We start from the raw sequence: 27,540 nt of genomic DNA on the forward strand, positions 1-27,540 counted from the left end.
AGAACAAAGAAAAAACAGAAACTGAAAGTCTGTGAAATCTTACTATCTTCCTGACAAACAACTCTACTAGGCCAAAGTGTTATTACTCTTAACAACTATCTTTGAATGCTTCCCATCACCCTCTTACAAAACACCTAAGCAAACAATCATAACAGCAATAGGCAGGACCAGTTTTTGTTACACTGAACAAATTCCTTACTATGTTAGGAATGAACTTTCAACCCAAAGCAACTGGCTGAATTGTCGCATTGAGTCAATAAATATCATTACTGTATGTCTAACCACTGAAAGTGTTGGGTTTTTAGTTCGAGGCATAAATGCTGCAAGGGCACGATAAATAGGAATAGCAAAACTGTCTTACGGCTACATAAACTTCTTCCCAAGAAAATGATTTCATTATTGGAAATGAAAAATTTTCTGTAACAGTCATAGCTATAATTATGCAATACAATATGCTAAATTACAATTCGTACGTCATTATTAATAGAATTTATTTTACAGATCAAATAGCCAAATACATGTTTTTAAAAGAGCCAGATAGCAAATGTGGAGGAAACTATAGGCAACAGTCATGGTAGACATTCTGCAGTCCAAGAACTGAGGCAACGTGATTATTAAGTACAAGCCTATAAATATCTTTACATCAAACATACAGTAATGTGTAAGAATTCCACATTGTAGTCTAATTCATGAATCATTAATAACTTTTTCTTTAAAAGAAAGTTATATATACTGTATACATCCCAGTTAAAAGCAGTGTCTGTATTTCATTTTATTCTAGCAAACTAATATTACATGTTTTCATATAAGTGCAGAAAACAGGGTTCTTTATACTCCTTTGCTTCCTAAGAGATTTTGCATTGCATATGAAAGTCTAATATTATAGATGATACATATTAAGCATTACTCCCCAAAATGTGAGACAATATACAAGAACTTGCAACCAACCTGCAAATGAAGCTATGATATTCAAATTTTATTTTTTAAATGAGCCGTGCTAAATAACAAATTATAATGTAAAAAATTTAAATTTAAAAAACAAGTTAACTATATAGAGAAATAATTTGGGAAAAAAACCAAGAGTAGGCCATTTTTTTCCCCATTTGCTGGCTAACAGTGAAAAAATTATGTATGCTATTTCCTATTTTACCACACTGAAAACCAAGCCACTGGACTTATGACTTCTTTTTTTTTTTTAAATAAAAGTATTTCAAAAGGTTAAATGTATGGCACCTGTTACACAGACATTAGCTAGACTTCAGCAAGCAAAATGCAAATTAAATTTTATTTTTAAAAGTTAAGTGAATACTTTGCAGTTATTTAAAAGGTGATCATTTATTACAAAAGGTTGTGGGTAAGAAAGCAGGAAGTACTCATTTTTCACTACTACTATTGTGCCTATAAAATGAGAAAGCAGTGATTTGATCAATTCTTTTTATGATCCATAGCAGCAATATCATCATTAAAAATATTATGGAATAGATATAAATAACACTTAATTCTTAACATGTATAATGGTGCTATAAGTGACAACAATTCATTTGTTTTTCTTTTAAATGCAGGGAGTATAAAGAACTTTACATTCTCTTTTTAATGTATGAATAAAATTTATTGCTCCCTTTTAATATATTTATAGAAACAGAATTCCTAATTGTTTCAACTGAAATAAATAAGAAAAAAATCTGGGACAAGAAGATGATTACAAGCAAAATAGATTTACCATAATCACCAACTGTGAAGAAGGATGGATCACATTACTTTTTTTCTTAGCAAAACTACGTTATAGAACACTATAGCACAACGTACTAAAATTTCTTTGTCTTTTCTTTTTAAAAAATTCTTGCCCTTGATACCTTTCAGTAGGGCAGCTTGAACAGTTCATCGTCACTTCCAAACCCCTCTGGAGATCAGACGATAAATTTCTTCGGCAATCAGAGACAGGACAAAGGGCTTTCTCGTGCTATTTCCTTGTTTTCATGTTTGCTGGCTTAACATCATTGTGTACACGTACGACTTCAGTATATAACATCAGATGCGATGACGTTCAGAGCTGGCAAACAGAGAAACAGCATGAGAAAAGCCCTTTCCTGCATAATTTTCCCCATATATTGTAAAGTTTGTTTCCAAATTTCTACCATGTCAATCACTACTGTATGGTTTGAGAAGTACTGAACTACTGCAGTTCTAAGTAACCAAGCATTTTTGATGTGTTTGTGTTTTCAGGCAAAGCAAAGATCATACACATCTATATGTGTATATATCTTTTCATACACAAGCAAAGATCTGCACACATCTATATACCCATAGCAAAAATGCTGAAACACAAGGAGCCACAGGAATGGCTTCTAAGTATGGTATTCTAGGTTTCTGTTGCAAGATTATAGCTACAGAAGACTACCATACTACCTAGAACATGTTCTAACAGGGTTTTAGCAGACTTTATTCAAGATAATAGTTCCTAAAAGCATAAAATATTTTGAATTGAAGAGTTATTTTGCATCTTTAGGCTACATTTATCATCAACAGAGTTAGAGTCCTAAAAATTCACAGAAATTAAACCATTCCAATCAATTATTTCACAGGAAAGAAAACACTATCAATACCAGAGTCACCAAGACACTAGCCACTCACTGGTCAGGAAATTGCTATCAACTGCAGATTATTGAGTGCAATACCTTCTGGGAGAAAATAGGAAAAGAAAAAAGTGTGAAAATTAAACCGCAGTTAAATCAGGCTTCATTGTTGGCAATGGTTTATAGCTATAGGCCATTTAAAAAAAACAAAGTTGGGTCGGAAGGAGGAAAGACTAACCTTTTCAGTTATCCCACTGAAAAATGAAGGTGAAATGCACATCATGTTTAGGAAAATTTATGCTGCTATTACCCCAAGGCAAGCTGCTATTGGAAAGAGTGTTGCCTATCATTCTAGTCTGCACAAAAATCACCCAGTTATTAATGCTAGAATGTCACCCACCAACTTCAGTATAAACTCAGTCAATGAGTTCTTACTGGAAAAAAAAAAGCCTTTCTTTTCTCTGAGTTAGTTTTTACTTAAGTGTCATTCAAAATATTTCAATTTCTCTTCATACAAAACATGAATTTCTTTTTTATTTTCTTCCCATTTGTGCTCTGTTTTTGTCTTCTACTAGGAGGCAAGATATCTTCACCCATGCTTTCCCAGTGAAAGATACATATTAAAATAACAATTCTGAAGTTTTTCTTCAAAGTGTACCACAGAGGAAAAGCATTTTCTTGACCAGCTTTACTTCACTAGTACTGCACATTTAAGTAACTGCTTACTAACTTCCAAGTTGCAGATTTTCACGTATCTTTCAGTTAGAAATCTTTTCTCCACATCCAACTTTTTTTTTTTTCTGAAACATATATACATGGCAGCATATCAGAACTACCAGCAAAATTACCAGCCAGAAAATTAAGAGAAAATAACAAAAATATTCAGAATCATAGTAATCAATTTTGAAATGGCTTTCAGGAAGGGCCTATACCAACAGCTATTTAGCCAATATTTAGAATAAAATGTTGTTTGAGTGTAATTTACTCTGTATCTGTCAATGCAAAGTACCAGTGTTATCTCTACAGCCTTTTGCGTACCAGAAGCATCAGCACTGCCTACTGATGATTACAGTATACCAGATTAAACTCACAAGTCTCATGGTTATTAAGCAAAACAATAAGACCTGCAGCTAAAGATTTACATAACAGTTGAGTTTTCAGAGCTATTAATTTCAGGAACAGTGCAATAATCTTTCAATTCACATCCTAAACACACTGTTCTCATAGTGAGTGTGAAGCTGTAACATTTCACCACATTTCAGATCAGAATCAGAAAACCAAATATACCATAACTGTAAGCAGGTCTAAGCAGTCACTAATAGAATCATAGAATTGAGACAGTAGGTCCCCAAAATGCAATGTATTTTAAATAAGGTCTACTTCCCATCCAGATTTCTATAAGGAATATAATGTCTATCTCCAATCAGTTTCTAAGAAACAAGTTCAGCAAAGATCACTGCGTCATCTGAAATTTCTATCCTTAAGTATGGATATGTTCACAGGTGATAGAATCCTAGCAACTAAAATCAATTAATGACAATTTGCATTAGTAAATATGAGAAAAATCAGTATGCATGCCTGGTTCACTCCCTCAACAACTTCCTGAAGATGGTATAGTGTACTAGCAGTGGAGCTAAATTAACATACAGACCAGAGTCCGCTGTGAAGCAGCGAAAATACACCAAAAAGCACATAATCATAGATTCAGAGCATGATTGCACCTTCCAGGTCTATCAATGGAAGAGGTGCTGCTTTCACGAACACTCACACTTCTTCAATAACAGAGTCAGAAAAATCTTGTTCTTGAGTTAAAGTTTAAAATTACAATACAAAAGGTCACAGGACCCTTGCTGAGTGACCAAATGTTTATTTTTGAAGATTTCTACTGTTCCTATAGTATGCATTATACTATTTTCAAATGAAAATAATGTCTGAAATAGCATTAATTAAAAAAAGGGACAAGAAGAAGGAGAATGCATGGGGAGTTCTAATGAACCTTTGTGGCAGTAGCTTCTTTGAACCAAGCTGCCACAGATAACATTGTACTCTATAATTATGCATGTTTTGAATATACAGGTTGATACCTAGACAGGCATTTGAATTGTCTGAATGTTGTTTAAAGTACTTGAGCAAAGATTTCAGATTTTAAAATTGTGTTATGTACTACATGAAAACTAGACTGGGAAAACCTCTCCTGTCTTTTACTTATTCCAATGCAAATGCAAGAAGAATTAGAAGATTTGTGTCAGCGTGGAATAATTCACATAGTCTGCTCTCACGAAAGTAAATGTTGAAAGCAATTGAGCTTTTACAAAGCCTGCAGACGGATAAACTTTAAAGGTGCTGTATGGTTTTTCTACCATGAAAAGCATCTTTCTATGAGGGCCACAACTACCAAAATAACGCAAATCTGATGACACTGAAAGTCTGTTTGATTTTATGATCCTCCAAATATCCTAGTTTGAAGAACTTCATTATGAATAAGAAGCCTCTTCACAATTTATCACTTGGTAAAACTTCTTCAAATGAATTATCTCTACTAAGATCTAAAATCTTTCCTAAAAAGAAAGCACGTTATTCTGAAGGTCTACCGTCACTTGTATTTATTAATTCCTACTGTGTAACTTCAAACTAATGTTAATATCTCTCTCCCTTGCCCTTTCTCACATACAAGTACAACAGAAGTTGACCCTTCTCTCTGGCAACATTACATTAGGACCATACTTTTCCCTCTTCAACTTCCTGTAGTGCACAATCCAATGTGTCCTCAGCTGCTTCAGGAGTCTCTGATTCCTTCTCCATAAAAATTTTCAGCTGTTACACTGCTGTATTTATTTGCCCACATGACCACTAAAGAGATATTTTGGGTTTTTAGTAGAAAAAGCTTTCCATCTTCTCTTGCATGCTTTTTTAGTACAACTGTTATAATGACTTTCTGTCATTTTATAGATCACTTAGACAAATTTAGCAGTAAAGCAAAGACATAATTTCCTTTCTTTAAAGACCTGAATCAATACCATTCAGACATACACAAAATTTAGAGCTTCAAAAGAAAACATATATTTTTAGCTTTAACTCAATATTATTTCAAGTATCTGAGTAGAAAGCCTTGCATAGACAACACTAAGAACAGTTGAGATGTGCGGCCTATTAATATCAGCACCCATTAGAAACTGAAGAGATATCTTCACAGTGAATGTAATCTTCCTTAGTCTCCTTCAGAGAGCTTTTGGTGTGTAAAAGGGATGCATTACAGTAATTGTTAGTGATAGAGTAAAATATTTTTTCTCACATTAGACATCTTATTTTCATTTTTCAAACTAGCACATCTCCCTTTTTAACTGAACTTATCCTTCAATTCTCCAGGCTGTCCTACAGTTTTCTGAAAATTCAGAGAATGCACGACACGAAAGCATCATTAACCACAAACATCCTGTTAGTCTTCGAGGCTGGAGGATGGTGGGACAGCATGACATCTGAAGCACTGCGGCAGAAGCTTATTCTTGTTGGTTTCATTTCTTTACTGGCTAACAGCGACAACTGTAAGTTAGTCTGTCCTGAGCCACCTTCTATAGGCCCACAGGAGATAAAACTATACAGACTACAATATAGAAAACCAGGTTAGGAGTAAGACTGACTTTTAAAAGATCTGTTGAGGTTTAAGAAATACTTTGCTTGTTTTTACTTAGGAAATACAATTTTGCCTTTGTGATCACGGTCCAACACAAAGGATTTAACTCCAATGGCCTTTCCTGCCCAATTTATAGAACTAAATGCATCAGTGAAATTACTTATATTTTACTCTAATAAGTAATAAAAATGTGAATTCACATGTTTAAGGGTAAATGTTGTTTTCAATTTAGTGTAAAGGGCCACTGATAGTGAGTAGTTATACTTTCTCCAACAATGTGATCACTTTCACACAGAACAATATACCTAAAAGAAGGATAGCTGTACATTTAACAAAATCAATAGTCACATAAATATCTTTTTGATATATTCAGTGCATCATACTAATATAATTTCAGGTACAGCTATATGAAGATAAGCTACTATCAGGTAATAAGTATTAAAAAAAAAAAAAAAAAAAAAAAAAGTTCTATTCTGCTCTTCCAGATAGGAAGCCCCTGTCTTTGACCTTTAAGGTACAGATAAAAGAAAATTCTCTTTTCCCCAACCAACTTCTGCAGAAGAGAATTGCTTTCCATTCTACTTTAAAAGCCCCTTCTGATGAAAAAACTATGTTAGTAAAAACCTAGAGAGTCATGAGCTTGCTTGCTTTGTTAGCAGCATTACTGCATGACAAAGTGTATTTGAGCAGACAATGGAGGAACCTTTTTGGGTCAGAGGAACTATACCAGAACTCAACTGAAAAATCACTTAGATCAGGCTTACAGAAATGCTGAAAACAGCACCACCGTCCTCAGACTTATGAGAGTTCAAAGAGATGAACAAATTAGCAAGAAACTCTTCTAATATGTTATCTAAATTAACACATTCAAATACCTTCAATAGAAAATACTCAAATCTCAGAAAGCTATACATTTTTCAGTGCCTTCATGTCTTAAAGATTATAAATTCTTTTTCTGTTAATGCACCTCAGAAAAAGATGAAAGTTTTATAAAGTGTAGTGACATAGACTACCACACAGATTTGTGTTGGTAAGGGGAATAAAACAAGAGTAAAATAAACAACCCATCCCGCCATTTTCAAAAATATGACGACTACTTTGAGTAGCTTTTTTCAGGCGCATTTTGTTAACACTATACTGTTAATAAAACAACGCCCACAGAAAAAAATTCAAAACCTCATCTGGAGCAAAAAGTCTCAGACTTAGTCATGCTGTGAATTTGTTCCCAAGCAATAGTATTAAAATATATTATCAATAATATAATAAACTCTCCTGAAATGTTTGTTTCTTTAATGATTAATTCCTTGACCAATTAAAGCTTAACTAGAAAACTATTTTCACTGAAAACTTTGTGATATTTGTGAATAGACAAACAGCAAAGCTTTATTATTAATGAAACTGTCCAGAATATGGATAGACACTAGATTCAGTTTCCAGTGACTTAAAGCCTTTCTGTAGTGTCTAGAAGAATGAAAGATACTCTGGTTCTCAATCTATTTTTAATTTTAAGCTGAGGATTCTTCAGACATTTCCTTTGCTGTACCGAATTTCTGAGAAGCTAATATCTGGTTTATCAGGCAGAGTGGCAAATAAATGAGAGCAATTATATTGATGCTTCTAATTCTCCCCTAACTTTGCCTGTTGACTGTGTCATTCCACCAGATTTAAGTAGTCCAGTATGCTTCTAGTCTGAAAATGGCACTGAAATTCTCAGAGGAAAATCCTTGCCTGCTTTTGAGAGACCTTGAAGTAAAGCTACGCCCAAATGAAGGCTGCAATTCCAGACTCCATTAATATTAAGAACCACTTATCAGATCCTGTAAAGCTTTACTGCATTCCACCTGGCCTAGATTACTTCAATTCTTGAGCACACAATACTACAGAGGACAGTGCCATAACCCCTCTCTGCCTTAGAGAGCTGCAGTAGGTGCTGCAGTAATGCAGGAAGTGCCATACTGCCATCTGCAGTCAGGAATACCCACCAATGTAATAATTCACTGCCCAATTTCCTTACAGCCAACGGTCGTTTCCTTTTAATTTTCTCCCTTAACACTGATGAATCTCAAATTCTTTACTTTTCAATAACTCGATCAAACATGACCTTTCAAACTTCTAATCCTTGCAGAAAAAGTTATTTTGCAGTGCTTAGAGCTGGAGTTATAGGAATGGCAAAGTAAGAAGGAAAGGAGAAAGCAAGCACTTTAAAATTTCCATTACCTGTCTGGTGTGTATGGGGCCTGGGGTCTTGAAGCCTCCTTGACAGCTGCATTCAGAAACGCTGTAAGGGTCCGAGCTGCTTGATGAGCACTTGGAAAGTGAGTCACAGCCCACCACAAAGGTGTTATCTAGAGGCAGTTCCTGAATGACATGGTGCTTCTTGGGGGGTACAGGAGTCTCAGGTTTAATTTGAAAGGTAGGCTGTGGAGAAGCAGATTTGTAGTGCTTTGCTAAATCTGGGCTATCAGGCTTAAATGTGGTTGGTGTGGTGGCCCAGTTGTATTTTCCCATAGTCTGTTCTTCTAGCTCTACAGGAATGTCTAAAGTGCCATTTATGTGCTCGTGACCAGGATCATCAGGCTTAGATTCTTCAATAGTCACAAAGTTGAGGAGGAGACTTTTGGGGGAGCGCTTCTTCTTCTTCTTCTTCTTCTTGATCTGCCTATTCTCTTGGTTTGGGGAAACCCATTCACCACTCTGCTTGTTTTTTTGGACAACCTTGTGTCTAGGCGTCTGGCGGCACCGTACTAAAGCAGTAACAAAAATTACCAGAATAACTGTCATAGTGCCTGCAATAATGGCAATGATGATCTTGACATAATCATTGGTTTGTGGGGTTATCTCACCATCCCCAACGTTCTGGCCAACTGGAGTTTCCATATTCCTGCGCACTAGCTCTTGTACGTAGGAACTGTTGGTGACTGTCTCATTCACAAACAAATGCACAAGAGCTATAGTATAAAGAGACTCCGGCTGTCCTAGGTCATTGACTTTTATCACCAGTCTGTGCAAGCCATGATCTGATGTAATTACCTTCTCTTTCAAAGTAATATTGCCTGTTAATTGGTCAATTGTAAACAAGCCCCTTGAGTTCCCACCTATGATGCTATAGCGGAGCTCTGCATTCATTCCTGTATCATTATCAACTGCAAAGACTTTAGTAACTACAGACCCTGGACTGGCTGATGTTGGAACCAACTCATACGAATAATTAGATGAAGGAATAACAAAAACAGGCCTGTTGTCATTTACATCAACAACATTGATGGTCACTTTGGCAGTTGAGGAACGCTGCAGTCTTCCTCCATCCACAGCTTTCACCTGGAACGTATACGACCCCTGCTGTTCCCTATCAAAGGTAATATTAGGTCTTATTACACCAGTAAGTGGATCTATAATGAAATTATCTCTACCATTTAATATAGAGAGAGTGACCGCAGCATTCTCTCCCGAGTCAGCATCTGTAACTGTGATAAGCCCCACTGTGCCATACATGGGTAAGTTTTCTGGCACATAGAAATTATATTCATTATGTGTGAAAGCAGGGCTGTTATCATTCTGGTCCAAGACTGACACTGTCACAGTAGCATTGGTCTGCAAGGGCGGCATGCCATTATCTTTAGCCAGCACAGCGAAGGAGTACCTGTCTTGCTTTTCTCTGTCCAGCTTTCTCACTGCTGTCAGAATGCCTGTACGGCGGTCAAGGTTGAAAATAGGGGGTGCATCAGAACCCAGGATATAGCTGATCTCAGCATTGCGTCCACTGTCAGCATCTGTAGCACTTATCTTGGTTAGCTGAGTACCAGGAGCATTGTTTTCAGGGATGGAAAGACCTATGATAGGCTGTGTAAAAACTGGGGCATTGTCATTTTCATCTTTAATTTTGATCAGGAGCATTGCAGACTGGTTTAAGGGAGGTTTCCCTGAATCTGAAGCCACTATTTTAATGGCATACTCCCGTGTGGCTTCATAATCTAGAAATGTGGCTGTCTCAAGGAGAAACTGATTATCAAACACTGGCTTTAGCCTAAAAGGGACATCATGATCTGTAAAACAAGTAACTTTTCCATTCAGATCAGCATCCTTGTCCATTACTGTTATCAACGCAATTTTTGTATTAAGGGGAGCCTTCTCAGACAAAAGCACTGTCCCATTCACTGGATTGATTATGTATCTCGTGTCTATTGATGGGACATTGTCATTAATATCTGTGACATTAACAGTCACTGTTGCTCTTGATGGAGTTGAACTGCCATCACTTGCCAAAACAGTTAATTTGTGTACAGGAGATTCCTCCCTGTCTAGTGGTTCTCTTATAGTGATGAGGCCAGTGGTGTTATCAATGGCAAAGAGCCTCTTGGCCAAACTGGAGATTTGATTGCTGAAATAGAAGTGGATTTGTGCATTTGAGCCCAGATCTGCATCAGTGGCATGGAGCTGAGAAACAGAGGTGCCCACTGGAGCATTTTCTGGAACACTAACTTCAATGTCATTCTCTTTGAAGACTGGGCGATTATCATTCACATCAGTCACTGTGACTTGCAGGATGGCAGTGCTAGATCTTGGAGGGCTTCCACCATCTTCAACTTTAATTTTCATCACATAGGTATCCTTCTGCTCCCTATCCAGGATCTGTTGGACAATCAGTTGAGGCCACTTATCTCCCTCAGGTGTCTCAATTATATCAAGACCAAATACATTTTGACCCTACAAGACACAGAAAGAACATACTTTAGCATGACAGTGTATTTAAATAGAAAAACATCTCATTAATGTTCTGAAATTGTCATGGAATATATATTCATATATATATATATATACTGTATACAAGTATATACATTTTTATGTTTACCTTTTTTTTGCAATATCCGATTTTCCTTTAAGCTCCAGTGCCTTAAGAAAGGTTCAGAGCAAACATGGGAAGATACTTTAGAAAAAGGGGGGGGGGTGGGGGGGTGAGATGGGGCGGGAGGGTGTTTTGGGTTGGTTTTTTAACCAGTTTCTCTATTTCTACAGAAAAGTTATTCAATTCCTGGACAGGTATCATTTGGTCTCTCTATTGTATAAGTGAGTGCAGAGAAGAGGAATGAAGCCAAAGTTCAGCTACATACAAAGGCAAGACAGTATGCATACACTGGAGGACCTAAACCGATAGTCAATTTCAAGGAAAACAGGAAAGATAAAGGGACTGTTTCTCTGTCCATAGAGAAACTCTGGACATGATCGGAAACCATTAGCATAAAAAACCAAAACCATCATTGAAAAAGGGTTTACACCATAATTCAGGCGTTAGATGGCACAGACAAAACTAAGTCATAACAGTTTATTAGAAATATATTTAAAAACTCATTAAAACAATTCATTTCTCCATCATTATATATTTTATATTTGTAGTGAAAATTACAATCCCAGTGAGAAAAGATCTATTTTCATTTCAAAAAATATCACAGAACTATGAGACCAATTTGAAAATAATCAATTTTTTTCATGGGATTTTTTGAACACCCAACACCCCTGGAACTGCAAAGAAATGCTATATATATTGCACAAATATAGTTTCTTTTAAAACACTAGTGTTGACAAAGTAGTCTGCTAAAATAAAGATTGGAATCTAGAACTAGATTTCCTTTTCTGCTGTCTCTTCAGACAAGCAGGGATTAAGAATATCACAGTTATCCTCTTTTCTCACATCTCTCACCCTTCAGAGGAAGAAAGGATGTAAAGGCAGTTTTCCAGCCATATCTTCCATAAGGGCAGAGCTAGAATGCAGATCACTAAAGCTGAATGATAGGATGACCAGAGAAAGAAGGCATCGATAAAGATGCTGACTACTTAGGATTTTCTTTTTGTGTCATACTTGTAATAATGAACAACTGCATCCAGCCCGGTTCTTTCTCTGTTTATTGTGCTTGTCTTTCACCTTTAGTCATGCAATTGCAAGTGTGTTCTAAACTGGTTTGAGACACTTCAGACCAAAGGGAAAGAAAATGTTCCCAGTATGCAAGGTTCCTTATTTCTCATTACTTGTAAAAGATTGGTGTTCACTGTATCTTGCTACCCACCATTAAGTGAATGCATTTATAGGTCTGCTTCTGTGTAAGGCTGTACTCTTTCACTGATTTGTTTTCTCAAAGCCAGAATTTGACCCTACATAAGGAATCATTTATTTCACGGAAAAGAACTATTCATCCACGTTTCAAAAATTACTGTGCCACTTGCACAGTATTTGTGATAACATTAAGTTGCAACTAGGGACAGTCTTAAAGTGAGCTGGAACACATTTTGAAACAATAAAACAAATACTGCTTTGGCTTCTTTAGCAGAAGGCATATGAAAACAGAAGCCCTGCAAATCGTTTCTAAATCAAGATATACATTCTGAACCAATTAGGTTAAATTTTAGAATGGTAATTCTGTGCTGATCTCTTCATGAAGGCGGAGTGTGAGTTTCCTCTTCATCTTCAATCTGGCTAGCAGTTATTTGCAATAAACTTCGTAATTACTGAGAAAAGCATATATTCTACGCTTTAACACAGATTTCCAGGAAAAAAAAAAAAAAAGTAACAGAAGCTAGAGGAAAAAAAAAACCTGTCAGCTATCTTTTACTTCTTTATTTGTACACAAGTTGACAGATGGGCACTGATTATTCTGTCATTAGATCTCACAACTACAACAAACACTTCATATAGACTTTGAATACATGCAGCTATACATATGCATACCCATTTCTGCTTTTCTTTAACTATCCAGTATGAGAAAGATATTTTTCATTATAGCATACAAGTTTGATATAAAATACAGAGCTTCAGTTCCCCCATCACTAGCAGTAAACTACTAGAGAAATGGAAAAGAACGCAAAGATCTCTTCCAATTTAATTATTAACACTTGAGTAATTTTCTATGGAAAAATATTATCCAAGAGTATTTCTAGCTATTCATTACAGGTTTATACATCTTTTTAAACCACCAAAAAAAGAGTTACAGAAAGTTATACTTTCTCCTAATTCAAGCAAGCCTATTTCATGTTGTTTAAGGGGTAAGGTTAGGTGTGACGTTATGCTGCATTTTAACAAACACATTTTCTAAGAATGGACAGTTCTCCCATTCTAAACACTCCAGAAAATGATGAAACATTCAAGAAATACATTTTTAAGATTATATATATCTAGTTCTCTCCCTTATGAGAAAAGAAATTGAGAACTAAAAATCCTGAGAGAAACATGAAGAAAAACCTTCAGGATTAAATTCTTTATGTTGAAGTAAATGGCTCTATCATCATTAAAACCTCAGTGAAGTGAAAATTTCCATTAGGGTCAGATAGTTATTTGGACTGAACTGTACCTGAGTCACATTATCCCAGTGATCTGAAGGTTTTGTTCACATTAGGAAGGGTAGGAGTTCATAGGAAAAGCATAATAGATAATTAACATTCATATAGTACCTTTCACCATTAAAATGACTGACTGGTAAAAATAATCTGCTACATTATTATCTCCACCACTACAGAAGGATGGGAGTGAGAAATAAAAAAGGTGGACTTTTTTAATCTAAAAATACAGTTTAAGCAATGTACCCTAACTATTTGAGGCAAAACAAGGTTATGCCCATCTCAGAGCCAGGATTAGCTTCTAGAGGCTCTGGCCCCGATCACAAGATTCTTTATCAGGGCAATAAGCACCTCTGTTACCTTATTCAATTTTCACAACATCCTTTTCAGTGGATTCATGCACACATTAGTCTCTGAAATAATGAAATTGGTATTCTTGTTGAATACTTCCTACTGTATATTTACCTGATCATTTGTAATGGATCCAAACGTCCTTTTCGGAGCTGTTTTGGGCTGTCATGTAAATAAAAAATTAGAGAGTTTTTAAAAAATTGTAACATTTAGGTAAATTAATAAATACATAATCAACGACACATGGACTCTTAATGTGATAAGCTAGAAGAGCTTCTAGTATTACGGACAGGACTGCATGTGACAAAGTGCACCTAAAGTCTACGCGTAACTTTCCCCTTGACATACATACTGCAGTACCACAGTATTTCATTAAATCCATGGGGTATTGACTACCTGAACGTTGTCGAGAGGAATGGGAAAAAAGACCAGCTTCTGGTTAACGCTTATAACAGTGGCATGGTCTGTTGTGTTCAAAACATCACTTATGAACTGACGCCTGCAGATCAGTAAGTTGATAGTAAGTAGTAATTTCTCAAAGAAATAGGGAAGGGAAAGAGTTTTGTCCTAGATAACCATATAAAAATGACTGCTTGTGATGCAAAGTACTCTGAAATTAAGACAGTCTATTAGGGATTATTTCTTAAAATGTTACAAATTATACAGTTGTATATAATAACTATATATTGTTAACTGACAATAGATCAACACTGTCCCCAATCTTCATTCAAGAAGAGTATTCTAAACCTTTAGAGAAAGACACAGGAGCAAAGACAGCTCATTATTTTGTGGCTACAACTTTGCCCTATACTTATTATCAATACTTATCTTCATGCACTGTAAATGGCAAACACATTATAGGATGTATGTCTTTAGTTCAACTGAATCTTAAAACAAAAGTCAAGGGCTAAACAACAAGCATATAATGAACTTTTACTAATGTCCTACAGTAACTCATTTAAATGAATATTGCAACAGGCTAGAAGTGCACACTTATTTATTACATGCCAACAATCCTCTTAAAAATCAGCTAGTTTTATTATTTCTAGAAATCTTACTCTACCTGAAATCTAAAATAAGCAGATTTAGAGTGACTAAAATCTAGCAGGCCAAATACAGCATTATCAGGAAATAAAATGAAGAAAATGTTAAAGAGAGAAAAAAGAAAAAAGGAAGGAAAAAAAAAGATAAAAAGATCAGCTGAAATGCAATCTTGTGTCCAAAGGACCGTAAAATCTTTTCAGAAAGTCCAGAAAATAACGCATGCTTGCTAACTGCTAGTTATTTCAGACGGAACAACAGAGAAAACCTTTGCAGGTCTCCTGCAAATTTACAAGATAGGTCCCAGCCACTGTTTCCTCATCTTTTGTCAAGACATATGGAACTGCTCTATACCTGTAGTGTTATATTAGCAAAGAAAAGAGTATAGTAGCACAATTTCAATTCCTAACGCAGAAAACTGGACAACAGTTATACAGTAGACAGTATTTTTAATAAAAGCTGAACATTAAACTTGCATTTTTCTTTCAAAGGTGTTACTTGGGATGTGAAAATGTGAATTCCCAAAGCCACGCTAAAGCCTTAAACACAAAATATTCTACACAATAGGCAATAATGGATGTAAGTTCCTATAATAGGTGCATATTAGTACACTCAGATCTATAATATCCTAAGTGTTGTAGCTCTAACAAAGGTCCCTTGTCTGCTATTACTTACACAGTGTGCAATTCATGTGTTCATGTATTCTAGAAGAATAAAATTTGTTGGACAGCTGTCCTGTTTAAAGACTGCACAGTTACTACCCTCCTCACATTGCACAGCTTACAACCCAGAGTTACTCGAAATATGTGTTATTAATACCAACAGTTACCTTGCAAACTGACAGCACCTCAAAGGAGAAAATAAAATTACACAGGTAAGAAATTTTTATAATGGAAAACTCAGCAGATGCAAAGTTGTTTACATATGTGAAACACTAGCTCTTTTTCAAAACAGCTGAAGACTTTTAATTTGTAGGCCAAAATTCCTATGAGTTTTGTTCATTTTATGGTTTTCTGTCAGTATCACACAGTTTCACATGGTTTCCTTTGAAGCAAGCCAATGCTTAGCTCTGAATAAACTGAACTTACAGGTTCAAATCCACAGTAAAAGTAAGACTTGGAAGCTTCCAATCATGCATGAACGTAAAGTGAATTTTCTGCATTCAGAATCCTAATTAGCTCCATCCCTCCATAGAAGTTAAGGACATAATTTATTAGCAATGTCTATATCATAACTTGTAATTTTTCCACCTCCAATTATAAAAGAGCTTCTCTAAATGTAAAGCACTGCCAAAGATTTCCTCACCCTATATACAACCACATGCAAACCTTACTCATCCTATGAAGCAGCAGACAGAAAGCAAAATGCTGTAGATGGGATCAATAGAACGTAAGGATCATAATGAACCATTTCATGCTGGAAAGGAACAGTAAAAAGTGTAATATGGAATGAAGAAGCAGACAATCAATGCATTTAATACTGATTTTCTGAAGAAGAAGAAAAAAAAAAAGGCTAGGAGGTATAACTAAACACAGAATTACTTCCTTGGAAATCTGAATTTAACGTTACTACAAAAAGACTGAAACAGTTCTAACAATTACATTGCTTGAGCCTCCTTAATCCTTTCAGATGATTTGTTCCTTTCTGTAAAGAGTTCCTTTCAATTTTGTCATATTCTGAACATTGTCAACTTTATTTTCTAAGATAGACAGATATTTTCTCTAAGATGGAATATTTTTGCATCCTCAATCTTGGCATCCAATTCTCAGAACATACGTATGAGATCGTGTTCACCTCCATTAAGGAGAAACAATTAGAGACAGCGAATACTACATTTTTAATACATTTGCTTTTTCACTGCCCTAATTTCTCCAGTCTACACTTAAAGCAAGCCTGAAACTCCATACCTAAAATGTGTTAATATTTTTATTCTACAAGCTTTACAAGGGAGAGAACATGGAGATGGAAAGTAGCAATACACACACTTAACATTTTCAAGACCGTAGCAGGTTTCAAGAGTAACTCTCTTCCCATATTCCATCTTCAGTCTGTGAAATGCTGTTTCAACTTTTTTTTTAAATGAAATCTAACTTCTCTTTTGAACCACAGATGACAATTAAAACAAAAACCACAAAACTTTTCTTTTAGTAAGAATTCACTTCGCATACCTCTGCAAACTAGGGTAGGAGTAATGGTATATCCACATTACTGCATTAACATGATATAAAATTACCAAGATAATTGCTTACAAAAAAGTGGCAGCAGGAACTGGGTTGTCACTTGAATGGTCTTGCACAATGTACTGTAGACATACAATTACATATATCAGCAAAATATGCAGCTGCACCACAAAACTTTATGGAATTTATCTTCCAATACTCCTGCTGTATAAATAGTTGTGGCACTATCTAAAAAATGGGAAATTGAAGTACAGAGACATTTTATCACTTGTCCAAGGTTTGTAGCTTGTCTGAAAGAGCCAGCCACTTCCGAATTACCAATCACATTTTAAACTAAACTTTAGAACTTTAAACTTTAGAAACTAAACTTTAGAATTTTAAACTTTCAACAAAAGTTCTTTCATTTAGAGACACTCTTACCAAAAGAAGAAAGGTCAATAGCTGCAGGTAAGGCAATTTGGGGAAGTAAGGTCCCCTCTTAACCTCCCCCACTATAGTTGTTCAGAAATATTCTCAGACAACCTATTGAACAGGAAACTACATTTCCAACACACCTGAAGGTGTTCAGATTAAGGTATTAAATATGTTTGACCTTTGCTCTGAATACCCATGTTTCCACAGCTATAGCTCCAGATACCTGACCTGTCCCTTCAGTGTGTTCTCTGTCTTTGGAGTCACACTACAGATACATAATGAAGAAGTGAATTAGGATTTATACTAGGCAACAACATATTCAACAAGTGAATTTTAATATTTGCATTATATGTGTGAAAATTACATATTTGCTCAACTTCCTACTTGAGAACAGGAACAGAACCAAGTATCTCTAAAAAAGAGAATAAATGAGTACATGTTTTAGTGATTTAATTCTCCAATGCATCACTGTGCTTTCAGAGGTAACAGCTAACAGTTCTGTACTGCTGTTCAGAACAGCTCCTAAATCACAACCTCATTTTGCTTCGACAACCAAACAAGGTATCTTAGGCTCCTAATCGCACATTTTAGAGCTCTCAGATGAATGCTGACCGGGTGTTGGAGCAGCGTGAACCTGTAATGCCCTCCTATTCACTACCTGCTCTATAACCAGATCACTACTTTCAGGCAGAAGGAGATTAAAACTGACAGCCACTTGTACACAAGAAAATAGAAACCACTGAGACGTTTCTGAAGATTCCTTTACCCTAAAGCAGAGACTGTCCAGTACCCTCAGCTTCCAGTAATTTTAGTGGGAATGAGGGGTAATGGACACACATGGAACTAGCTCATGACAAACGGAAAAACAAAAAATAAAATAGAAAACCTTTGTCTAAAAGGAGTACAAATATTGCAAACCAATGTTCATTAAATTAATGTATTGTTACTATCTCACTCCTACTTATACACACACACACAAAATTGCAGCTAAGGTACATGATTTCTTGAAATACGTGGCACCTGCATTAAGACAAATCCATATCCTAACCTCTGATGCTGTAGTTTTTCCACAAAGTTGTTTAGCAAGATTATCTTATTTGATCTGAGGCGCTTTTAAACTAAAGTTCAGCCATCAGTAAAACCACTGTATCTTCCCTTTACACCTACACTTTCAGGAAAAAATGTTGACAAAACTTCAATCTGAATGGCATAAGTAACCCTCCCACCCCCCACCTCCCCTTCTCTCCAGGGATCCTAGCATCCAGAAACACAAAGAAAATAAATAAGATAACATGTTCCCTGGATTTACATCACAAGGACATTCTTCCACACGCAGAGACCATATTTGATGTGCGTTTATCACTGCTTTATGGATTTTGAAATAAAAAAATACACAGCCTTAATGCAGAAAATTCACAATTTGTGTGGACAAAAAAATATAAGGGAATGAGAAAAAACCTTGCATAATAGAGTTCACTTCTTTCATTTTAAGTAGACTTCCCCCAGCTTTCACAAACAGGCTTTAGGAATTGCAGGCCTGTTGCAAATACTGCTGAAATGAACATGGTAGTAAGCCTTTCCCAAGACCTTCACCCTTTGCGGGGTTTTGTAAAACTCAAAAGAGGAGAAAGTTTTTGTGGAACATTTAACTAACACAGGATCATTTTTGCTTTTGAAAGAAATGAAGTTATGCTTTTCCAAACAAGAGAAACTTATCCTTTTTGTATTATTCTGAGAAAATAACAGCGGAACTACCATATCAAACTGTAAAAGTATGTGAACGTACGTAAGTGGAAGATGCCACTACACTACACAAATAATACTGCAATTTCAGAGTAGTAAGTCAGAGACAGTTGCTGAGAAGTTGTACAGAATGACAGGAAGTACTAAAAATAGTTCCAGAGAGACTGAATTCTAAAACTCATTAAATAAAAGTCTTTTCACCATGTTGATCAGGGAATGTAGGGGATAAACCAAAAATGTATTTTCTGGTGCTGGATTTATCAGGAAGACAACTTGTCGTCTTCCTCCTCCAGTGTTACTGACTCCTATTTACCTCAATCAGTAGAACAAAAGAAAGATAAAAAGGAAGAAATGTTTCCTTACTGTAAGGCAGTAACTCGACTCTGAAAGTCAATTTTGAAAAGAAATCTTGTGCTACCTGTGTGTATTGAAAGTTCGAGTACATAAACTGACATGACTTTCTAGTCAACAAGTTATATTCCTAAAAACAGCTTCCCTGTGAGTTGCTTGGGATCAAAAAATCTTAAAAGCATATTTGATACATACTTTTCTAAGTAGTTATACTCAAGAATATATTCCTTTCTAAAAAAAAAATAAAATTCCAAATTTACTTTAATTGAATACATTTGTGCTATTTCTCAGACTTAAAATCAGTGATGAAATTGATACAATTGATTTGCAAGAAAGAAAATAAGATCAAGAATATTAGAATGGTATGTTTCATGGGAAACACCAAACACACATCATTCCATTCCAGCTTTTCTGCTCAGTCTTTGCTCACTGTTTATATTCCTTAGTAGCAGTTCAGTCTTGGATATACACTGTAAATTTTGGCTACTGAGCAGCGGTTTCTCCTCCAACAGGAAAAAAAACTAAAAAACCCATAGAAATACAGAACACAAGAAGCCAACATTTAAGCGTGAAGAACACCAGCTTTAGAAGACAAATATAATAACCGTCTCATGTTGCAAAGATCTAGGTTAGTCCCACCAGGTAACGTGTATCCTCCAATAAATTGTAAATTATCTATCCTCTGAGGCCGAGACAAGCTCTCCCACAATTCATGGGAAAAACTGCACAGAGTGGTTAATCTTAGTAGTAAAGTAAATGATGGAGTGTATCTCCACAGGAAAGCTAACACCAGAATAAACAAAATAGCTGAAGTGTTATTGAGCAATGTGACTGACCTCACACAAACCGTACTATTCCAGACAAAGCAAATTAAGCAAAGATAATTGAAGCCATTTCTGCCCAGTAATGACTCGTGTAATCCAAGTCAGAGAAAAAGCAAGCTTTCCCAGATCTGGATCCACTCAGAGTTCTTTCCTGAGGTTAATTCAATCATTGTCCTAAACCAGATGTTTCCAAGTAACAGTACGCATACTGTTTGTGGTACAATAAAACTTTGTAATATGCACACAGGAATTGGACCTGCAGCCTCTTCCTTAGCAGAAAATATCAACAGCTTTTGGGCAACCAACATGATTTCAACCCAGGGTGTCAGTGTGGCAAACAGCAACTGAGAACTTTCCCTAGATTCTTCAGAAGTACTCCACTATGGTAATAACCTCAGGTTAAAGAGCCATCACAACCCCCACAGAATTAATTTTGCTTTGAGACACTTGCTAACTAAGACAGCATCTCTCAGCCACATATAGGTTAGAATTAGGAAAATCGTTGTAAGAAAGGACCCTCTGGGGATGATAACATGCTCTGAATAATTCAATGTGAAGTTTAGCCTTCATATTCTAAAAACGTGATGTAAACAACTGAATCTACAAAACCAAGACTACTAAAATAAATCAAACTAAAATCCAGCAAAACCATGTTAACTTATGTCCACCAACTGGGATACTGACCTTCAGCATGGAAAATGAAACACAGGTTGAACAATTTAACTTAAACACTCCCTAAACAATTTTTAAGTTAGACACAAAGACTTAGCTTATACCCTGATTTTTACAATTACTTAATTTCTGTTTCTCTATTTTAAAGGGTTTAATGGATTTTTAAAGGGTTAGGATTCTTGCATATTAAGGTACTAAGCTGTGAACAAGAATTCAATTTCTTATGTTTATGAAAGTAGTGAGTTAAATGAACAGTTGATTTTGAATTCAGAACTTTTGTTAGATACATTACTATTTTTAAAACATGCCTAGGACATTCTACCAACTACTGCTTCTGTCATTAGACATCAAATTCAGAGATACTGAAATAAGACAAAACAAGTATTCTCCAAGAAAGGATTGAGTCAATTTGTTCATGGAAGTCTGCAGGACTGCTCACTACAACAAAATAATTTTCAGTTAGTGCTCTAAATTGTGAATCCATGTAACATCTCAAAATCCTAAGCTGACACTACAAAACTAGTTGCTAAATTCGTTATGCATTCTACCTACAGAGTCGAAACTCTACTTTCACCCTCAGTTAACTTCACTGTTACCGTAAGATGAGACCTACTGTGGATATATGTGGAAGAACCCATCGTCAAATGTAAAATTAAATGAAATCTGTTTTGAAATTGAGCATTATAGCTTTTAACAAAACAGCAAAACCTAGACTAAATTAGTGAAAGTGAGTATGACAACTGAAACGACAAAGCTTCCAAGAGGGCTAAGTATTATTAAAGTTTTTCCTTATTATGCTCTTAGGCACAATCTGTTTAGTTCCAACAGCTGCCCAGCAGGAAAAGCCAACCAATCATTCCACACTAATATGCATATTAACGTATCTCTTTAGTTTTCAGTGATTTCAGAGCCAGGTAGCACACAGCACTATAGCGTGAGCTTGTATCTTTTGATCCATAGCGATACTGAATATTTCAAATGCAAACCATGTCAGAAATTCCTGATCATCACAATGTAAGTTACCACCTTTTGATAGATAAACTTGTTCCACTGACTAGTATATGAAGAAAAAACAAAAAATATGAGGGGAAAAAAAGATCTACTGTGCCTAAGTTAAATTAGTCAGGTCTTTGTTAGAGGCAATGAGTAACAAAAAGCAATTTTCCTTGTTACCTTGCTCATGAACCTCAGTAGCCTGTAGCATATCCTATGCTGTGACAAATACGTAGTTGAACTTCAAACCAATATTCAAAATAGTTTCTGAAAGACTTCACTCCTGTTTATAAGAACTCTCCAAATTTTACCTGAACATTACAACAGCAATGATGAGACTGGTGGTTTTGCTGTTTCTTCTAGCCCTATGAATGTAGATACAATTTCTACAGCACCCCCACCCCCCACTACTTACTGTGAAAGGTTTCAAGCCAGGGAGTGAGATTTTCAACCAAATGGAACACTGAATTATATGCTCATCCATCAAATAATTTTAAAGTTGTTATCACAGCTAATCATTAATATGAAAGCACCTAAACCCCCCAGGTTTTAATTTCACAAAGGTAAATTCGCTTCTTAAAGAGCCTTTACAGTTCTTCCAGTTCTTTAACATCGGAAAACTTCGGAGAAAACCTCATTCCTTGAGTAGTACAAAGTTTTCTGCCACTGGGCAGCAGAATAAATTCTGCTTATATCTCTGTCCTTTATTTCTCATCTTAGCTCACACATATATACATTTCAAATGTGAACCAAACTAATTTTATTTCTACTTAATCTAATACAATATGCATATTTATTTGTGAAAAATGTATTTGCATAGTTGCTGATCTCCTCCATCAGCCTATGAAAAACTATATACATTTTTAAGTAAAATAATGAAGTTTAATTCCTTCATCACTGTATCCAAAACACATTTCAAAGACACAGCTCTTTTCATAGTGTAAGAATGTGGACTGATGTAAACAGAAGCTAAAATAAGTGCTTATCGCATGATGTAGTTTCTAAAACTTTGTCCATATTCCACATGCTCAAATTTTACAAATTTACCATTTTTACAAAATAAGTTCAAACCCCAACTAGAGAAACCGCAGATAGAAAAAAAAAAAATCCAGGTAAAGAATACCAGACCCACCGCTTCAGGACAAGAAATCTGTGAGCCTCAAATTGGTGGAAGCTTAGGAATAGCTTGGGAAAATATGTTTGTGCTGTTCTTACAGTCTCTCTTAAGTATCTGATATCAAGTGTTAGAGATAGGATACAAGATCAGATGAAATTCATTGTCATCCAGGTCAAGTCAGTATCATTCACATCACTTAGCTATGAAGGAAACTGAGGCACAGAAAGCAGAAGTGACTCATTCACAACTACTCTATAGGGTAATATAGAGGCCTACTATGTATAACTACTCTATAGGCCAGTAACAAAACCGTAATGAGCCAAACCTCACAGTTCAGTGACCCTCATCAGAGTACAGAATATACGTGTTACAGAAAACAACACAAAAGCACAAATAATACTGGTTTAGATACGATTACAAAATTAGAACAGGATTTCAAGTTGGTTGTACTCTTTTAGAAAACTGTCTAGGCAGTTTGAAAGAAGACATCACTATTTCTCATACAGCACTGCTCTAAATAACAAAAAACTTTTATTCAGATTGCTCATTTATTCTCTCCAAAAGTTAGTAGAAAGAATGATGATAAAACTGATCTTTTATAGAAGTCATAAACATCATAAATAATCATCATATACGACAGTATCGGAAAAAAGATCACTGGAATGGTTTGTGTCCTTCCTACTTTTTTATTCAGACTTTTTGAACAGTTTTTTATGTTTATTTTTTCCTTCATTATGATTGATATGCACACACTTTTGCCTTCTAGGACCCCACCCTCACAAGCAACCTTGAAAGCAAAAACTACCAGACAAACAAAATAGATTCTATTGCTGTCCATGCTGTCTATTGTTGTCATTGTTTAAGTACTTAGCAGAAACAACTGGGCTGGAAGAGATAACTATTTGAGATTTTGAAAACAGAGACAGGGAAAGACTAGAAAGACAAAACTCAAGCTAAAACTCATATGTGAAGGTGTACAGTAAAGGTCATAAATTCTTAACACAATGCACTTCAAAATATGAATAATATAAAAAATATCAGAAGCAGATATTAAAAACTCACAATAACTTTTTTTTTTTTTTTTTAATTTGTCAAAAGTCCAGTTAGGCATTTAACTTAATTGCCAAGAACTCTGGATGATGTTGGCAGTTGAAGCTTTAAGTTATTCAAATGACAATTTTTTATGAGCCAGAGACAACTACTGGACTACTTCAGAAGTTAAAGAAACATAAAATTATGTAAAATCTTACAGAGAACTAGGTAATAGTAAACTTCAAGGAACTGATTCACGTTCTGATATTTTACAAGCATAGCAAGTATCTTGGATATTCATCTTGGATGAATATTTCATTTATGTGAAACAATAAAAGGTGTGCGACACTGATGGAAAGCAGGGAAGTTCTATCAATCTTTTATGGTCTATTTGTGAGACTGACTTTCAAATTATGGTATTCACATTTTGTATTGGCTTTCCATACAAAGGTCAATTCAACAATGAAAAATACTACTATATAACTGCCAGAACGCTATTTTTGAGATTCCATAGGAAACAATATGGGGAACAAAACAGAAGCTACTACTTTGTTTATACCTTTAAATGTGCTACAACAAATAGGTTTGAAAAGTCCCTAATGGAAATGAGGATGAAAATTATATGGCTAGGGTTAAAATGAAGAGGAAAAAGTAATCTCAAAGTGAAAAAGCCATATAATATCCCATTCTGAAAAGTACAGAGGAACACCTTGACTCAAAAGAGAAAGGGGAAAAAAAAAAACAAACAATCAAACAGAAAATGTCAATTTCCTTGATACAGCAAAGGAAAAAACCTACAATTATTTGACTTTGGAACATCACCAATAACAAAAGCAATAATACACATCACATTAATAAAGCCAGCAATTATAGCACAATGTGAGAAAAATGTATTTCAATACTGACAGCTGATGACTCGGAATTCATTCCTTTTGCTAATGTTTCTTTTCGTTTCTTTAAAATTGTCTGAAATGCTCTTTGCTACATGTCCCTGCTTCAAAAGCTCTACGGGACTTCAGTGTTCAGACCAATTATATTTCTGGGCTAGAGAATATAAATTACTTTGTAATAAACCTTTCTTTCAGGAATAAAAATAACCATACTAATGCAGTCAAGTGCCATGATCCATGGTTGACACTCAATTTAAATGTATTCTTTCACAGCTAAAATAATATAATTTTGGATTTACCTTTTTCTCCTCCCTGTACTTTTCTTGAAAGGAAGAAAAATATTGCATACAGGGTATTTGAGGGAAAAACAGGATTATTTAAATCTCTATCACTTACATCCAATACTAGGAAGCTAAAAGCAAAATTAAAATCAAGAACACATTATTATTGTAAAAACTTCTCTAAAATTTTATTATGTATTTTATTAAAACTAAAACCAGGAAAAACTGAAACCACCTCTCCTATTTTCAAAATACATCTTAAAAATTGGAAATCTTCATCCCTCCCAAAAACAGAGGTCACAAAAGTGAGCTGGACAAAAGAAAAATTTGTAAGTTTTGTGAATATTATCATTCACCTTTATTTTTTCTTTACTGAACATTTTGGAAATAGTAGTATTTTGATCGTTCCATATGTATATGTAAAAAAGACAACTATTCATTAATAACTTCGAATTTTTAATAATAATAATAGGAATAATTTTAGGATTTGCATACAGTCTGCTGGAAACCTAATTCAAGCTTTCTCATGACAGTTATCCAAAATACAAGTAAAATATGTCATGCTGCATCCATTACAATAAGAAGCAGAAAAAAAAATATCCTCACAAAATTATTCTGAAACTAGAATTACTGTGGATCCAAAGAACTTTCACATTCCATGCAGCAAGACAGAGTATGATCAGTTAATTCTCTTCTAGAACTTGTGATAATTCTTTTTAAGTTGGTCAAAAAAATAATATTTTTAAACATAACATGTTTCATGCTTGCATGCTGATAGCTCTTGCTGCCTTTAGTAATAAGGTTCTTATTTAGTAATAAACAAGTTTAGTGACAAACTTTTTAACTAAGAAAATTACCAAAAATTTTAAAATCTTGTTGGATACACTGGTGATGACTACCATATCAAGCAGAAAACCAAAGTCAGTTTCACTAACATAATTAATAAATGGTCTGAAATTCAGAAACCTATGTCAGGTCATTCTTTAAAGATAAAATAGGGGCCAAAGAAAACCTTCTTTATTCATAGATACTGACACTGAATATATAAAAACAATGTACCAGCACAATGGCTGTAAACCGTCAGGGTATTTTGAAAAGGCTCCTACCTCTTTCCTTTGTGACATACAAAATATGAAGTCTTTAAAATATTGTAGATTTTGAGACAGTAGTAAAGATTATAGGTGCAGTATAATTTGTCCTAAGTGCACAGTTAGCAACCTGCCAGAATAAAAGATGTCCCATAAATAAAATTGCTAAAAATATATATATAAATATATATATATATATAGTCTAAGCCAGAATTATTTCTTCTACTGCATCTGAGAAGTTGTTCCCAGAAGAGGTAATTTGTTAGCACTGCTCTCACCTATCAGATCTGGAGAGATATAACAGCCAGAAACCTGAAGGCCATATTTGATCCCCAAGTATTTTGGGGGTGGGGGGGTGATCTATGCAAAGCAGGTAGGACAGATGTATTTTCAACAGCACAGGAAAGAGAAACACAAAGAAATCAGGTGACTTATCACACAGTCAAGAACAGGCTTATAAACCACTTGTTGGATGGCTGCAAGATCAATGTGTGCCCTCCTAGATATATTTGGTAGCAAACAACTTGGAACAAAACACAGGTTAGGGAAGTATAAAAACAACAGCAAACGGGAACATGTGATGGAATCTGAGGTCCTTGAAATTCTTGCAAGTTGTCTGAAAGTCACTGAGTCATGAAAACTTAGCAGAGATCTGCTGAATTCCTCACTCTTCTCTATCCTTGCATTTTTCATTACACTGTGAGGCATTGTCCTGGTTTTGGCTGGGATAGAGTTAATTGTCTTCCTAGTAGCTGGTATAGTGTTATGTTTTGGATTTAGTATGAGAAGAATATCGATAACACACTGAGAGTTTCAGTTGCTGCTAAATAGTGTTGACTAAGTCCAGGATTTGTCAGCTTTCTCATGCCCAGCCAGCAAGAAGGCTGGAGGGGCACAAGAAGTTGGGAGGGGACACAGCCGGGGCAGCTGACCCAAACTGGCCAAGGTGGTATTCCAGACCACGTGATGTCATGCCCAGTATATAAACTGGGAGGAGTGGGGCTGGCGGGGGGGAAGCACCACTCAGGAACTAACT

General features: G+C 35.3%; 1 protein-coding gene across 1 annotated transcript in view; it reads right to left on the reverse strand.

Annotated features, from left to right (window-relative positions):
- Positions 1–27,540, reverse strand: part of PCDH11X (protocadherin 11 X-linked) — a 376,686-nt gene that overhangs the window by 286,103 nt on the left and 63,043 nt on the right. Inside the window, exons 3-4 of the mRNA XM_075054565.1 lie at positions 13,993–14,040; positions 8,422–10,908 (exon numbers count right to left, since the gene is read on the reverse strand). Of these exons, the coding sequence (XP_074910666.1) occupies positions 8,422–10,908; positions 13,993–14,040 (2,535 nt within the window). The remainder of the gene's footprint in view (positions 1–8,421; positions 10,909–13,992; positions 14,041–27,540) is intronic.

This window comes from Buteo buteo, chromosome 22 (assembly GCF_964188355.1).
Source record: "Buteo buteo chromosome 22, bButBut1.hap1.1, whole genome shotgun sequence".
Lineage (NCBI taxonomy): Eukaryota > Metazoa > Chordata > Aves > Accipitriformes > Accipitridae > Buteo > Buteo buteo.